The sequence below is a fragment of the Vipera ursinii genome (genome assembly GCF_947247035.1).
Source record: "Vipera ursinii genome assembly, chromosome: 10".
In the NCBI taxonomy this organism is placed as follows: Eukaryota; Metazoa; Chordata; class Lepidosauria; order Squamata; family Viperidae; genus Vipera; species Vipera ursinii.
The window spans coordinates 8,133,214-8,150,494 of NC_139520.1; the positions used below are offsets into that span (position 1 = coordinate 8,133,214).

Below are 17,281 nucleotides of genomic sequence, written 5' to 3' on the forward strand. Positions count from 1 at the left end.
CCCCAATCAGGCCCACATACACAGATCTCTGGTTTCTCTTCAGATTGTATAAATCTTTCACCTTTTAGATTGCTGAACACTTAATTCCCACAGCACTATCTTAGGCCTAAAGATGTAGTAGGCTGTATTGCTATCAGCATTTTTCTCATCTTTCCTATCTTCTCCTATTGATTTACGATTTACTTGTATCTTATGATTAATGGTTAACTATGATTTATGACCTATGACCTATTATCTTATTGTTGTATCTGTTTCAATGAAAGAGAAGGATTTATCTAGTTTTGTTCCTACTTGGAAACAACTTCTAGACTTTTTGCTTGAAGTGGGGGGAAAAAATAAAATTCTGATTGTACGTTTTGCTGATTAGAACAGGGGTCCTCAACCTTGGCAACTTTTAAGACTTGTGGACTTCAACTCCCATAATTCCTCAGCCAGCAAAGCTGATTTTGTTATTGGAGAGTTGGCTTAAAATATCGTCAAAGCAAAATACTGAGGTTGTATTTTTTTTGTGTTTTACTGCACTGAAAAACATCGCAAGTCGGTATTTGTCTTCCCTTTGCACTTCTTTAATTTTTTTTCTTTAATAATAATAAAAAGTAAGTCGAAAAGAACTCCTACCAAGTGAATAGTTCACATCCCAAGAATATTAATAGTATAGGATCTCTTGCTCGAGCAGGGAATGGACTAGAAGACCTCCAGGGTCCCTTCCAACTCTGTTATCCTGGTATCTGTATCTGCTTTTAAACTGTTTGTTGTAAAGGGTTGGAGAATAATTAAGGAATAAGACGTGAATTGCTTTGCCTCTTGCAAAGTGGCTGGTATTGAGGCATTTGAACCAGTTTCTTTGGGAAGACGCCAGCTGCACGGTTAGTAATGGAAGACTACGAGGCGCCGTTCGATGGCATAATTTCTAATGATCCTGAAGGGACACTCTGATTTTTAAGAGTCTGTTAGCAATCTGTGCCAACCTGGTAGAGAATGCCAGAAGCCATTATACATTGGCAGAAACATCTGTTCTGAGAATGCAAATTGGTATGGACCACCAATGATAACGAGCATGAAAAAAAACAAAGCAAAGGCCAGTGTCCAGCTTCTATAATCGGTACAAATGAATTTGTCCTGCTTGTCTCCTTCCCGAACGATGCTCAAGTAAAATCTTTCGTGGCTGTAAGACTGTCGTGGATCCTTCTCTGCAAAGATCTTCAAACTCGGCCCTTTTATGACTCGTGGACTTCAAGTCCCAGAATTCCTCAGCCAGGCACGCTGGCTGAGAAATTCTGGGAGTTGAAGTCCACGAGTCATAAAAGGGCCGAGTTTGAAGACCCCTGTCTTAGCGGTTTGGTTTAGTTTTTTGATAACCCAAATCATATTGCTTTCAACTGGATTAAGCAGCTCTGGTGTATTACCAAAAAGGGCACAACCAAATGAAATATTAAGATGGGAAACAAAGGGGGAATATTTAACATGGTGATTAAGGGCAGCACCTATAAATCAGTGTAGCTTTCCAAAAGACACTTAACTGGAGTAGTTGGTGTAGTAATGGCCTACTTGTGACTGAGGATAAACTTGCAGCTTGATTACAGAAGAGAAATTTACATTTTTAAACAAGAAACTAATCGTATTTCACGCATCCAGCTAAACTATAAGATGTGAAGGTCCTTGAAAGCCCACCCCGGCCTTTTAATTCTGAATTTTAACATTTTGTTCTTGCTTGAGTAGCCTAACTTGTAGCAATGCGATGTATGATTAAAAATACAACCACCGTGTTACCGGTTTGGCCACTGACCTGTATCCAGATCCCCGATCACATATATGCTGGCCCCGATAGGCACAGCTCCATACACAAATGAGGAACTGGCTGGGATGCATAAATTCTGATCACTCAGATAGATCCATCTGCAGAGAGAGGCAGCAAAGGAAGACTTAAAAAAGAATGAATCTATTTGCAAATTGCTCACGGGGTGCCCTAAAATCCTTTTGAAGGATTTTAAAACCGATGCTATACTTCACACCGAGGTGATGATCTGCTGGAAAACTTTCTCAATTTTTTCTCAAATATTCTCAGAATCCTCTGTTGCAGGCAAGACAGCAACAAGTGGATGCGGCTTTTATAGAATTTGCAGACGAAAGCACCAGAAATAGATTTACGTACTTCCTGTTTTGCTGCATTTCACGCTTTATTTAATACGCTGGGTGAATCAGTGACAGAGTGCAAATTCTCGTACAGAGGGTTTGACATTCGACTTCCTGTCCCTCCTGATCAAAATATTTCAGGAAGCATCTCTGGAAAATATTTCTAGCTTGAATCTCAAAGAATCACCGTCAGGTACAATAAACAGGGCTGGACCAAGCTAAGCAGCAGCAGCAGCAGCATAAAAGGCGGTTCAATACAAGATTGTTTTGCATTTGTCTTCATCACTTTCTTTGCTTTCATTGTTTTCTTACCTCGACTTACGATCCACATTTGAGTCCAAAATTATCGGTGCTAAGCGAGGCAGTTGTGTGAGTTTTGCCCCATTTTATGACCTTTTGGGCACAGTTGGTAAGTGAACCATGCTATTATTAAGCTTCTTCCCCACCTCCACCGACTTTGCTTGTCAGAAGCTGGCTGGGAATGGTAATCATAGGACAGTGCAACCGTCATACATGCCAAGCGTCCGAATTTCGATCTTCACGAATTTCAACTCTGAATGGTCGCTAAACGAATGACTGTAAGTTGAGGACTAGCTGTATCTGCGGAGCCTGAACAAGGTTCTTTGGAAGAAGAGAACATTCATCCAGTCATGAGACAGGATGGCCTCACCCCTTCAGGCAGAGATTTTAGATCATTATCAGATGGTTGAAAATTAATATTGGTTGCTGCTATATATTTTACGGGAAGCCATCCTCCTGGCACTGTCTGTCACCTCTGGGTAAATACCTGGTCTCGACCTGAATATCTCAGCCCTGAAGGGTGGAAATTTGCAAGGGGTACAAGTCCCTACTCCCCCAATTTCAGGCAGCAAAGTATCCTGCATCAATTCTTCAATATTCCAATTTGAGAACCAGAGAAGGTATAGTAATGGTGCAGGGTTAAGGAGTTACACATCCAAAAAAAAAAGTTTGGAATTCAACTCCTGTACAGAATAGCACAAGAATTACAACAACACAAAAGTTGACTGAGCAATCCATGGTAATCAACAGGAGATCCCTTCTCATAAGCTAGTAGCCATTTCCTGAAATCCTCACAGCTTCTTTTGCAGTACCAGAGCACCCTCTTCTGGCTGATAGCAATAAGACATATTGCATTGCAGATACAGGAAGCCCTCGACTTAACGGCCACAACTGACCTCAACATTTCTGTGGTTAAGTGAGACCTTTGTTAAGTGCCCCATTTTACGACCTTCCTTGCCACCGTTGTTAAGCTGGTGACACGGTTGTTACCTGAATCTGCCTTCCCCACTGACGCTGCCGACTGTCAGAAGGGCGCAAAAGGGGGGAATCTCGTGGCCCTGGGACACTACGACTGTCATAAATGTGAGTCAGTTGCTCATCTGGACCATGGAGTTGCTGCATTGGTTTTAAGTGGGAGAAACGGTCATAAGTCACTCTTGTCAGCGTCACTGTAACTTTAAAAAGTCACCAAGCAAACAGTTGTAAGTCGAGGACTACCTGTACTGTAATGACCACAAACATGCCCAGAGCACACAAAAAAAGCTTAAATGACATTATTATAGTGCTACTTCTCCTATATTCAATATTATCATGTCAGGTATTAAGAAGGCACTGGACAGCCTGAAATGGTATAGGGTTTCTTGCCTGGACTAGATGACCTCCAAGGTCCCTTCCAACTGTTATTGTTGTTGTTATTATTATTATGTATAACCTACTAGGGTTGTGCAAAGAATTCAGAAGAGCTCTTGGATTCTGGAGTTGAAATCCACAGAGCAGCCAAGTTTGAAGAACATTGTTCTTACAATAATGTAGTGGCATTCCAGGAATCCCAGCGGGATTTGCTTCTTAACCTGGTTTACACAGAAGAAGGCTTGCCCTTGCATTCTCAGACAAGGAGGAACACCGTTCAAGGAGGTGTATGAGCTTTCCAAAGGTTGCAGCAGGTTTCATGGTTCATACGCTCTGTCTACAGTCATGTATTCCTCAATATCCTGCACTTGATGCTGTAGGATTAACTTTAATCCCTCTTAGTTTAGAGCGTCCATCCATCCAGTGGTGGGATTCAAATAGGGGAACCACCGGTTCTCTGCACGGATGCCGCTTCCAGAAGTCCATTCTGGGCCTGGGCAACAAAAAATTAGCTACCGGTTCTGCCGAAGTGGTGCGAACCGGCTGAATCCCACCTGTGTGTGTGTGTGTGTGTGTGTGTCTGTCTGTCTGTCTGTCTTCAACTCTCTATCTGCACATTACTTTTCTTTTATATTTCATTTTAATTAACTGTGATTTCTGTATTCCACATGCTGGTCTACAGCCGAACAAAGATTTGATTGATTGATGCTTCAACGAAGGATGCTTTGCTTGCACTTAACATGCTCTGGGAAGCTAGTGAAAGTTTTACGCAACCTTATAAAAGTAAGGATTGGAAGCCATGCAATTTATAAATCATTGTAGATTCAATTTATAAATCATTGTAGATTCAAGATTCAAAAATCAAGCTGGCTAGAGTATATATATTAATACTCCTGCCACTTTCTTTCTACGAGGGCAGGCTGCACTCAAATGTTCTAATGCCGCAAGATGCATTTCCTTTGAAGGGAAAGGGCTTTAGCAATTATTTGCTTCCCCCGCCAAAGACCCAGATCTGAAGCCAACTGAAGAAACCAAGTGACAAGTCTGAGAAGGATTATCTGCAGAGATAATCAATCAAAAGCGACTTTATTGGCTAGAGGGAGAACAACTGATAATTCCCCAGGTTCAGCTCTTTTAAAAATTGCTCTCCTTCGGTGAAGTTGCCAAGGACCAAACAAGGCAACCGCCAACCCTTTACAGCGTTGAAGAGACTGTGTTGCATGGCAAAGAGTTACCTTTTGAATTCATCGTGGTAGAATTCAGATTTGCACGTCACCATCTCGCTGGTTTGGTTATCATCACGGCTTCTTACTCCGCCAAAGACGTAGAGCTCTGAAGCCACGCCACACGCCACGGCCCCAAACCTGAAAAAAGATGAGACACGTAAGCATGTACATTAGCTCAGCACTCATGTTACTAGCCCCTTCCCATGTTGTCTTGGCGATTTCACCCAACCTCATCCAGGGTTTGGTGGGAACATTTCCTTAGCACGGGGGTAAGGCCACCTTGGCTCTTTCATGACTCGTGGACTTCAACTCCCAGAATTCCTGAGCCAGCACAGCTCAGCTTGGAAACCTCTCCTTTTCCCCTCAGCGTGGCTGGCTCAGGAATTCTGGGAGTTGAAGTCCACGAGTCATCAAAGAGCTAAGGTTGCCTACCCCTGCCTTAGCATAAGCTGCTGCCTTGCTATTCCTGCCTCTTATTCTCCTGCACGGCGAAGGCAAAGTCTGACGAGTAAGAATCCTTTGCTTTCGGGGATGCTAGTTCAGCAGCGTCTAACTTTTGTTTGCTACATTTTTACAGCTGACCATCTCCCAAAGGATTTTAGTCTATACAAACTCACTAAACTGGTTAACCATTCTTTTTTTTATGGCTGTTATGTAGTAACCTGGGCAGTAAATCTTAATAACTTACTAACCTCCTTTCTTTCAGTGGGCAGATGGCCGTCCACTGCTGAGTCCTCGGGTCATAACATTCCACGGACTCAAAAAGCTTTCCGTAGGAACCACCTCCCATCGCATAGATCTTCTTTTTCATAGCTGCGTAGCAACCGATCTTAACAATGAGAAGGCAAAACATCTGTTACACAGAGCAGGGTGTGAGCCAATCCGCCACAGTGACCCAACGAAAGGCAGTAACACAACAGTAATGAACTTTTAAAAGAGAAAAGGGAAGTCCCCTCCTGCATTAATCGACAGGTGGTTAAAAGATCCCATTCCTGATACAATTCAAAAATAAATAAATAAATAAAAAGAGCTCGTAAGATGAGTGCTTTAAAATCTGGATCGCTACTTGGAACACAGGAAGGAAACTCCAGGAGGACGGCTCTACTGAAATTTAGCTTTTCTGTGTAATGTTTTAAGCATTATTTTTCTTTCTGAATTGTCTGGAAAGAGTTTAATCGGTTATATCAGCTCTAGTGTATTTTGATTCACAAAAGATTTTACCTTCTCATACCGTGGAAAAAAAAAGAAAGAGGAAGGGGAAAGAGGAGAGACAAATTTCTGTTGGGATCAACATAAAGAACGCAACCATGTTAGATGACGACCAGAATTTTATTCCTTAGCTAAAAACCTTTTTTTAAAAATATTTTGAACACCCTCAATCTTTTGATTGATTGTATCTGACTCTGAGGCCTCCTTGTAGCCAAGTTGGCAGACTGCAGGAAGAAAAAAAAAAGAGGCCATAAACCAACTGTCAAACCTGCAGGAGAAGTTGAGGAAATATTTCTGCTTTAGATACATGAAAGCAACAGACAGGTGTTGCTTTGATAAAAGAAATAAGCAGGTGTTTCCTCCTAAAGGTAGAATTGCCAGAATTATTTAAACAGTGTAGCTTGAGACAAGCAGCCAATTAAAAAGGTCCTTTATCTATTACTTCTTTCTCCCACAGTATTTTATTAAATGTCATACAGAATTGATAAGAGACCAAAATTTGTATATTTGAAGAGATGGTAAAAATCTGTGGAGCCTGTCACAGTCAGCAAGACGTGGTCCAGCTCAGCATCAAGTTCTTTAATTATACTTTCAACAGGCTTCACTCAGCTTTCCAGAACTATTCAACGTCTTGCTTTTGACTAATAAGACCCTTTTATATGGAAAGAAAACAACCCAAGTCCCTTGAGTTGCCAGACCTCAAAAATGCTGCCTCAAAAGATCTTCAAAGCGGGTTGCCAACATAAAGTTTTAAAGTTTTGCAGGAGGAAGCAGGTAAAAGGCACAACTAGACAGGAATCCTAACGGGGACACTGATTTATTCAAAATTCCTGACTTGGCCTGACTACGTTTTGGAAGGCAGCCCTTGCATATTATTTCCCCCCACATTATTTAAAGCTTTTGTTATTTTTATATTAGATTGTGCCTGCCTGCCTAGGCTCTGGGAATCCCATCTCGGTATCAACTTGTAAGAATTCTTCTAGAACAGGGGTCTTCAAACTGGGCCCTTTCATGACTTGTGGACTTCAACTCCCAGAATTCCTCAGCAAGCGTGAGGGAACTATGACCCTTTTATGACTTGTGGACTTCAACTCCCAGAATTCCTCAGCCAGCGTGAGGGAACTATGTCCCTTTTATGACTTGTGGACTTCAACTCCCAGAATTCCTCAGCCAGCGTGAGGGAACTATGTCCCTTTTATGACTTGTGGACTTCAACTCCCAGAATTCCTCAGCCAGCGTGAGGGAACTATGTCCCTTTTATGACTTGTGGAGTTCAACTCTCAGAATTCCTCAGCCAGCGTGAGGGAACTATGTCCCTTTTATGACTTGTGGACTTCAACTCCCAGAATTCCTCAGCCAGCGTGAGGGAACTATGTCCCTTTTATGACTTGTGGACTTCAACTCCCAGAATTCCTCAGCCAGCGTGAGGGAACTATGTCCCTTTTATGACTTGTGGAGTTCAACTCTCAGAATTCCTCAGCCAGCGTGAGGGAACTATGTCCCTTTTATGACTTGTGGACTTCAACTCCCAGAATTTCTCAGCCAGCGTGAGGGAACTATGTCCCTTTTATGACTTGTGGACTTCAACTCCTAGAATTCCCAGCGTGCCTGGCTGAGGAATTCTGGGAGTTGAAGTCCACAAGTCATAAAAAGGCCAAGTTTGAAGACCCCTGCTCTAGAACCACCAAAGGAGCTTTCAAGTTGATTTTTTCAGTGCAATTGATAGTTCTGAGGCCGTTTTTAAGAACCTCCACTCTTCTTTGGTTTCATTGCTTTCAATGGTTTTTTAAAAGTAGTTCAGGAATTGAGTCACGGCAACTGGCTCTCTTTTCCTTTTGGTTTGAAATGTTTCTTTGCTTATCCAAGTAGCTTCTTCAGTTCAATCTTCGCTGAAGAAGCTCCTTGGATAACCAGCGAAACGTTTCAAATCAAAAGGAAAAGAAGTCCAGTTGCCGTGACTCAACTTCCAGACAGGTCTACTTGCATGACTGAGAACCTTCGCTGGCTTTTTAGAAATTTTTCTGAGATGCACATCGATCCTGTTTGGAGGCTGAGGAACAGGGAAGAACAACATGAAGTGAACAAAAGGAGCCTCTTCTTGTTTTTGTTTTCCTAACTGGCTGGGCGAGATCTTCCACATGAAGCTACTACTAGCTTTTCAAAAGATGTTTATAAAAACTCACATGGCTACTGAGATGATAGGAGCAGATCTGTAGGGAAAATAGGGCAAACGCTAAAATCATTTCCCTGGCTGGGCTTAGGGTAGCCATCTCGAAACAAATAATGGCATAAATCACTCAAAAGGCCCATTTGCTGAAGCTTGAAGATCTGGCCCCAGTCTCTATTTCAATCGGGTACCAATCGGGTTTCAGGCCCGGGTACAGCACGGAGACGGCATTGGTCGCTCTGGTGAATGATCTCTGGAGGGCCCGGGATAGGGGATGTTCCTCTGTCCTAGTCCTATTAGACCTCTCAGCGGCTTTCGATACCATCGACCATGGTATCCTGCTGCGGCGTCTCAGGGGATTGGGAGTGGGAGGCACGGTTCTTCGGTGGTCCCAGTTCGCAGTCGGTGTTGGCAGGGGGGCAGAGATCGGCCCCTAGGTCTCTCGTTTGTGGAGTTCCTCAGGGGTCGGTTCTCTCGCCTCTCCTGTTCAACATCTACATGAAACCGCTGGGTGAGATCATTCGTGGTTTTGGAGTTGGGTATCATCAATATGCTGATGATACCCAACTTTTTATTTCGACCCCAAGCCACCCCAGTGATGCCCTCGCTGTGATGTCCCGTTGCCTGGAGGCGGCTCGGGTCTGGATGGGGAGGAACAGACTTCAACTCAACCCTGACAAGACTGAATGGCTGTACATTCCGGCATCCCGGGACATTCAAAATGTTCCATCGCTTTTTATGGGGGGGTGAGTCTTTACCCCCCGTGGATAGGGCGCGCAACTTGGGAGTCCTCCTAGATTCACGGCTTACCTTAGAAGATCATATAGTAGCTGTGACTAGGGGGGCTTTCGCTCAGGTTCGCCTGGTGCGTCAGTTGCGGCCCTATCTAGACCGGGATGCCCTGTGTACGGTCACTCATGCGCTCGTGACCTCTCGTCTTGACTATTGCAATGCTCTCTACATGGGGCTTCCCTTGAAGACCACTCGGAGGCTCCAACTGGTACAGAATGCGGCCGCGAGAGTTGTCTTGGGAGTTTCCCGGTACTCCCATGTTACACCTTTGCTCCGCGAGCTGCATTGGTTACCAGTTGTCTTCCGGGTGAGGTTCAAGGTCTTAGTGATGGTTTTTAAGTCCTTACATGGCATGGGTCCGGAATACCTCGGGGACCACCTGCTACCGGCGTCAACTCCCCTCCGCCCTGTGCGTTCCCACAGAGAGGGCCTCCTCAGGGTGCCTCCGGTCAGAGAATGCCGGCTGGTGGCCCCCAGGGGGAGGGCCTTCTCTGTGGGCGCCCCGGCTCTGTGGAATCAACTGCCGGTTGAGCTCCGGATGGCACCGGATCTCCGCTCCTTCCGGCGCGGGTTAAAGACCCACCTATTTGAACAAGCTGGCCTGGCCTGATGGGGAGTCAATTTAGGGTTTTAATTATTTGTATATTCCTATTGTTTTATTTTGGGCATTAATTTAATTCTTTTTTAACTTTTGTACTTTTGTATTTTTATTATATGCCCTGTTCACCGCCCTGAGTCCTTCGGGAGAAGGGCGGTATAAAAATCCAATAAAACTAAACTAAACTAAACTATTTCACTTTTTTCAACATGACAATCAACCGCCAAAACATCCTTTTACAATATTAATATGCGATGCAAAACCTATTGGCAGCTGCAGCGGCTGCATCAACAAAACGCTTCTGAAATCTTCCCAGAAAATGACAGGGACCCAGTCCATGAAGTCAACAGGAGGACTCAACACTGACTTGACACACAATTTTATCTTGACCAACCAGCTAGTTGAAAGGATTACTAAGAAAGGTCACTAGTTATTCTCAGCCCATTGCCTGATACCAATATGCACAATTTTGCAGTATCAAGTCAGGAAAAAGGTCCGGGATTTCTCAGACACGTGAATGAGAAGTGCCCTATCACAGGAGTCTCCAACCTCTGATCTGTGGACCAGTACCGGGCCGTGGCATGCCAGCAACTGGTCCGCACAAGTAAAAACCCCATCCGCGAGATGCCAAGCAGCACACAAAACCACGCACCCTCCCGTCCACAGAAAAACCTCTCTCCACGGAACCGGTCCCTGGTGCCCAAAAGGTTGGGGGCCTCTGCCCTATCAGGAATTGAGAACCTGCAGCCCTTTGAAAACACGAACTGGAGAACTGTTCTCAAAATCTTTGAATTATTTGTAGTTATGGCTGGGATGTGTTGGTATCAAAGTCCGATAACATCTAGATGGCCACAGGTTCCTCTATTCAAGGAGCTGACTGAGAGACCAAAACCCAGTTGGTACGGCTAGTCCCTGGAGCAAAGTTGTAGCAAGACAACTTTAGGGATTTATATATTTAATTATTAAATGGACTCCAGAAGATGGTAGAGGACAGGAAGGCCTGGAGGAACGTTGTCCACGGGGTCGCGATGGGCCGGACACGACTTCGCATCTAACAACAACATCATATTTAATTGTGAGGACAGCCAACTCACAACTCTGGGAAACTTTATAACTGACTTATAACATTCCTCAATCAGTCCTGAATTTTCCTTTATTCCCTGTTCCCTTTTCCTTCTTGTATCTTATTAGATAGTGTACTGCTTGCAGAAGCTGTGGCTTGGTTTGGTTTTCAGTCTGTGCAACGGCAATTAGTACGTTTTGGTCTCTGTAAGATAAAATTTGGCAATAAGCGCCAAAGAGATGGGCATCTTTTTTTTTTTGAAATAGATTTTTGTGGGTTGGGGAATGGCACAGAAAGAAAAACTGAAGAAACCATAGCTTATTTATTGTTTCATACCTAAAATTGGTAAGAATCATTTTTTTAAAAAAAACACACAAAACCTGTCAGATGGAAAAAAAAGGAGTGGAAAAAAAAAGAGATGCACTGCAGTGGTTTCAGAAAGAAATACGACCAGCTTGCTTTTTTTTCCTTTTGCTTGCCTCTTACCTTCCTAATCATGGTTAAGTCCGGTTGCTTTGTCCATGTCCTATTGTAAATGTCATAGGACTCCATAGAAGTGAGCACCTGTTCTCCATCCTCACCTCCCAAAACATACAGCACCCCATCAATCTCGACCAGACCAAAATTGTGCCGTGCCTATTGGAAATATGAGGTGTAAAAAAAAATATATGAAATCTTAATCATGCAGCACTGTGAATTTTGTCGGGTTACAATATGAACTGTGGAGCGCAATAGCAAGTACCACTTGCAGAAAAGTGAAAGCTACCTCGGTCATTGGTGGCAAGGGGCTCCATGTATTCGTATCTGGATCGAACTTTTCGCCCGAGTTTAGTGTAGTTTTATTTTCATCCTGACCTCCCAGGACAAATAAGAATCCCTCTGAGGAAGCAGACAAAGCAAAGATACATTTCAAAACACGAGTCATAACGGTGGCACGCCCGAGCTGGCGGATACATTTTATAAGAACAATCCACAACTGAATAGTGAAAGGATTGGAATTAAATGACAAGGAGCTGATTTGAGAGACCAAACCCCAAGAAGTGTGTCTTCAGATTTTAATAACAGAGTATAAAAGAGTTGGAAGGAACCTTAGAGGTCTTCTAGTCCAGGGGTCAGCAACCTGAAACAGTGAAAGAGCCACTCGGAACCGGTTCCCTCACAAAAGGAAAAACTGGGAGCCGCAAAAAATATGTGCACATGCGCGTACATGCGCAGAACAGGGTTTGACTGAAGAGTGGAACCAAGGCGAGATATGCACCTACCCTGCATATTTGAATTGATTGGTTGAACCTTTTTAGTCCCACTTTTTTTTTTTTTTTGGACTGCACATGGCAGAGGACTGGGAGCCGCAGGAGACGGCTGAAAGAGCCGCATGGGGCTCCAGAGCCGCGGGTTGCAGACCTGTGTTCTAGTCCAACCCCCTGCACAAGCAGGAAGCAAATGGCTGAACAGCAATTCTTAACAACCACCAGCGCTGAAGCACCCCCACAACTTCTGGAGGCAACCTGTTCCACCGATGAACTGTTCTCGCTGACAGAAATTTTTTTCCTTAGCTCTAGGTTGAATCTCTCATGATAAGATTCCATCCATTACTTCCTGCCCTGCCCTCAGATGCTCTGGAAAATAGACTTCTTCCTAGCTGGCAATAAGATTCCTGTCCAGCCAGGCCACGTTGCATGTGAGAAGCGTAGGCTGAGTGTGACCTTACAGCCAATCAATCAACTCCAGAAAATTTTGTCCAGATCTTCTCATGAGCATGACGATTGATATGCTGGACTACATCTGCAATTATTTCAGTAGGCACGAGTGATTAATCCAGCGGATGTAGTGGGCACCAAACTGAGCATCGGACTAAATTATTCATTTATCTTCTTGGGTTAGGCTTAGTATGTTTTGTGAACATAGCCACTGTGGTTTGTTAAATGTAGTTAAGAAAACTACGGTTGAATATAATGCATGGACCTAATTACTGGCTGTAAGATGTTTAACAAGTTTCTATTAGGCACCAAAGAAAATGTATAAGGCCAAAAGGATTAAAAGAGTAAAAGAACCAGTTTAGTGTAGTAAGGATGAGCTGGCTTTGGAGACTGAATTCTAAGCCTCCTTTAGGCACGGATGCTGGCTGGGAGACTCTAAAGCCAGTCATTCTCTTTCAGCCCAAGTCAACTCAGAGGGTTGAAAATAGGAGGAAGAAGGAATATTAGGGATATTTGCTGTATTGGCTTATATATAAAAAAGGCAGGAAAGAAAGTGTGTGTTATAAAAAATGTTTTGATTCCAGAAAAAAGTGAAGAGAAGAGCAACAAAGATGAATAGGGGACTGGAGGCTAAAACATACCAAGAACAGTTGCTGGAATTGGGTTTGTCTAAGTCTAGTGAAAAGGACGACTCTGTGTGTGTGTGTGTGTGTGTGTGTGTGTGTGTGTGTGTGTGTGTGTGTGACATGACAGCAGTCTTCCAATATCTGAGGGGCTGCCACAAAGAAGAGAGGGTCAACCTATTCTCGGAAAACACCTGAAAGCAGGACAAGAAGCAACGGATGGAAACTAATCAAGGAGAGAAGCAACCTGGAATTAAAGAGAAATTTCCTGACAGTGAGAACAATTAACCAGTGAAACAGCTTGAGTCCAGAAGTTGTGGGTGCTCCATCACTGGAGGCTTTCAAAAAGAGACTGGACAGCCATTTGTCTGAAATGGTATAGGGTCTCCTGCTTGACTAGAAGATCTCCAAATTGCCTCACAGCTCTGTTATTTTATATTCTGACTATATTCATAATCAATGAAGACATATTAAAAAAATAGCAAAATATATACAACATGACTGGGTTCCTAAGACAAGGATGCACATGTTTATAGCACTTCCTTGTCACAATGTCCGAGTGGAAAATGACAGCATCTGAAAAAAGAGTGCTCGAAATGGCCAGATAGCCACGTCATATCGCAATTGAAGCCGCAACCCTTTAATTCTTGCGCTTACATCGTATGTGCATACAAAATGGTCAGAGATCAAACTGTGATGCTGTATCTACAATCTTGCCTGTTCTAACGTCCACAAATATGTGCCCTCTGAGGAAATGGAAGCGGGGAAAAATATTTTGGTGAAAACCTACCATACCTCTTAGAATACAATAGTAAGAGGATAAAACTTGGAAAAGCTATGAATACGTAAAATTTCCCACTAATCTCTTTTGAATATTGGCTTGTATTTATTAGACAAAAACAGATAGCGCCTTGGTCACCTAAAATATTTATTTAATCGATAGACCACATGGGTTTGGCAAAACTAATATTTCTTCCACCTTCCTTCCTTTTCCAATCTCCCTTTCTTCCTTCGTTTTTTCCTCTAAACTAGAGAGAAGTTAATTATTCACAGGTTAATATTTAAGGACCAGGTTAATAAATAAGGACCAGGATCTGATCCAAAGTAGCTAAAATATTATTTGACTTTACAAATATTTAAAGATTTCTATGCTCTTTTGTTCAAGGAAAGGAAGGAAGCGTTTGTCCCACCTGCAGAAAGTACACTGTGGTTTATCCTTGGTGTACTCAGAGCAGCCAGCTCTATCCACAACTGTCTGTGACGATCATACAAAGGGCACATGCATCGCACTGCGGCTGAGGGCTTCCTGGAGCTGAATAGAAAGAAAAAAACAGAAATTAACTCGTTGGTATAAGCAATTCGTTGTTAAACGCTTTTAAAAAGTGCTCAGCTCTCTGTATTAAATATTTCAGGAAGACTTGGCCTCCAGTGAATAGGCTGCACGAACTAATCAGTACTGGGAAAGCTAGTAAGAAGCTGAGATAAACATATCCCGAAGCGAGCCTTATTTTATTTTGGGGGGAAATTATAATTTGATATCTGGCTATAAACCAAGTCTCAATCAAAACACAACAATGCTTTTTTTGGTGTGTGTGTGTGTGGGGGGGAGGTGGAACAGAGAAAGAAAATCCAGGAGAACTCAAGTTACTTTGATATAAGAGTGTTCCACCTTGACACTTTGGTTAAGAGATTTAATCCAGGAAAGGATATATAGTATCTGGATGATTGAGTTTTCATTTATATAAAGGATACAGTAGATTACAATTTGCTTAGTGCATCTTGATCACTAAATGTCACCCAGCAAGAATCAGCTCAGGCTGATCATTCTTTGCAGGTCCTACAAAAAGTTTACGGTGTTGACCCAGAATTAGGAGACAGCACAGGAAGTATCAGTTGTGAATATGTGCAGATGGCCCTGTTGTCTTTGGGCACTTGCAGAGTCAGGGATGCAGGGTCATGAAAGGACAGCAGGGAAAACACCCAGTGTCCTAACCCACCCGGGAACGTGCGACGTCTTTAGGGAAATACCCAAAAGGGAACATTTTTAGCTACTTCTGCTTTCTCTCTCCTTATCTACAATGTGCCAGACTTACCGGGTGAAATTTTTTATCTTATGTGTGTCAGCTTCTCTGGGTGCATTGCTTATGTAATCAGGAAGAATAAATACAAGGATTTCTTGTATCTTTTAGAGGAGCCCACCTTTGTTCAGCTGAATAAAAACTTAAAACTTAAAGGCAACTTCTGGGTTCCCTGTATATTTTTTTTAAATCAAGCAAAACCTCAGAACCTGCATATGAGTGGGGCCAACTTTAGGCCCAAAAGCTTTTCTGAAAGTAAAATATGACACTTTGGCTGCCCCGTGCCATTTCACCATTTTTAGACATGATTTCAATATTTAAAAAAAGGAGATGGAAGAGAGAGACTGGAAGGTGCCAAGAGATTCCCCCAGATCTTGGCTTGATGATAGAGACGGAGCTAAGCCCCAGGGCTGAGTGATAACTGTCTCAAAGTAATGGAAGTAGTGTAAGTTTCAAACTCACTGGATTCTTGGTCTTTTCCGGTCTTGCTTTTCTTCTGGCAGATGTTTCATTACCAAGCCAGGTGACATCATTAGTCTACCTGAAGATGGACTTAGCTTTATAATGAAACATTCTGCAGGAAAAGTAAGCTCAGGTCACAGAAAACCCAACCATTCCACCCTAAGCGCCATTTATTCTCTACTACTGCAATCTCAAACATTTCTTTGATGGAGTATTTATTCAGATTTATGTCTTCTTTGTCTTTTTTTGACCCCTTCCCTGCCGAGTGAAATCCATGGCTACTTTCCTGAATTACTTACACTCTTTCTTCACCCCCAACGGTCACAATGCACTCCGAATATCCTCGGGGTTTAAAAGAAGCAAGCATTGCCTCTTCTTGCTGGGGAGGGGTGAGTGGAATGTTGTTACATTCTTTGACAATCTCCCGAACCAACGGCTCATTCATCATTTGTTCACGCAGGTAAGTAGAGTCCAATCCAGTGACCCACACAGCCGACATAACATCCTTCATATGAACCTGGAGAGCCACAAAGGTAATGGAAATCACAAAATGATCCTAACTGTATGAACTTTATAGACAAATTCCATTAACAGACTTTTACAGGCAGGGGCAGCACTTATAATAACAATAATAATAATAAAGTTGGAAGGGACCTTGGAGGTCATCTAGTCCAACCCCCTGCTCAGGCAGGAAACCCCATACAATTTCAGACAAATGGCTGGCCAGTCTCTTCTTAAAAATTTCCACCGTTGGAGCATTCACAGCTTCTGGAGGCAGGTTGTTCCACTGGTTAGTTGTTCTCACTGTCAGGAAGTTTCTCCTTAGTTCCAGGTTGCTTCTCTCCTTGATTAGTTTCCATCCGTTGCTTCTTGTCCTGCCTTAACATCACGTGGGAGGATAAGGAATATAGTTGCAGAAGGATGCACTGGGCAGAACTATCTCAAAATGGCAGGAAATCCTGCACCAAGTTTCATCAATTGTACGCAGAGGCAGGGGTCTTATATGAATTAGAGAATAAACAGTTCCAACTACTACTCTTGTAATGAATGAAGGCATGGGGGGAAAGGGGTGCCTAAAGAAGAAAAAAAAAGAAATACAGACCACAACTGAGCCCAACCTTTCTGCTGTTAACTGAGACACTTGTAAAATGAATTTCGCCCATATTACAAGCTTTCCGGCCTCAGTTATTAAATGAATCGCTTCAGCTGATAAGCCAGTAACCCGGCTGTTATACGCATCTGGCTTCCCCATTGACTTGGCTTGTCAGAAGATTGTAAAAGGGGATCACGTGATCTTGGGACACGGCGATGGTCATAAATACGAATCAGTTGCCAAGCATCTGAATTTTGATCACGTGAGCACGGGGATGCCGCAAAGGTCGTAACAGTGAAAAATGGTCACGAGTCATTTTTTTTTCCCCCAGAGCTTTTGTAACTTTGAACAGTCACTAAATGAGATTGTCAGTGAAGGACTATCTCCACTGTGTAGAATAACGTATGAACCACAGGAGCGAGTAGATTCAAAGCAGAGCAAACATTAAACTGGTAATGACCGTGTTCAAAAGCAGGGAGCCAAACGTCAT

At 43.1% G+C, this 17,281-nt stretch overlaps 1 protein-coding gene across 1 annotated transcript in view; it reads right to left on the minus strand.

Moving 5' to 3' along the window:
* GAN (gigaxonin) overlaps nucleotides 1-17,281 on the minus strand; it is a 32,107-nt gene that overhangs the window by 1,481 nt on the left and 13,345 nt on the right. Inside the window, exons 4-10 of the mRNA XM_083370322.1 lie at nucleotides 15,998-16,215; nucleotides 14,349-14,470; nucleotides 11,605-11,717; nucleotides 11,325-11,474; nucleotides 5,702-5,838; nucleotides 5,019-5,147; nucleotides 1,787-1,896 (exon numbers count right to left, since the gene is read on the minus strand). Coding sequence (XP_083226448.1) covers nucleotides 1,787-1,896; nucleotides 5,019-5,147; nucleotides 5,702-5,838; nucleotides 11,325-11,474; nucleotides 11,605-11,717; nucleotides 14,349-14,470; nucleotides 15,998-16,215 — 979 coding nt within the window. The remainder of the gene's footprint in view (nucleotides 1-1,786; nucleotides 1,897-5,018; nucleotides 5,148-5,701; nucleotides 5,839-11,324; nucleotides 11,475-11,604; nucleotides 11,718-14,348; nucleotides 14,471-15,997; nucleotides 16,216-17,281) is intronic.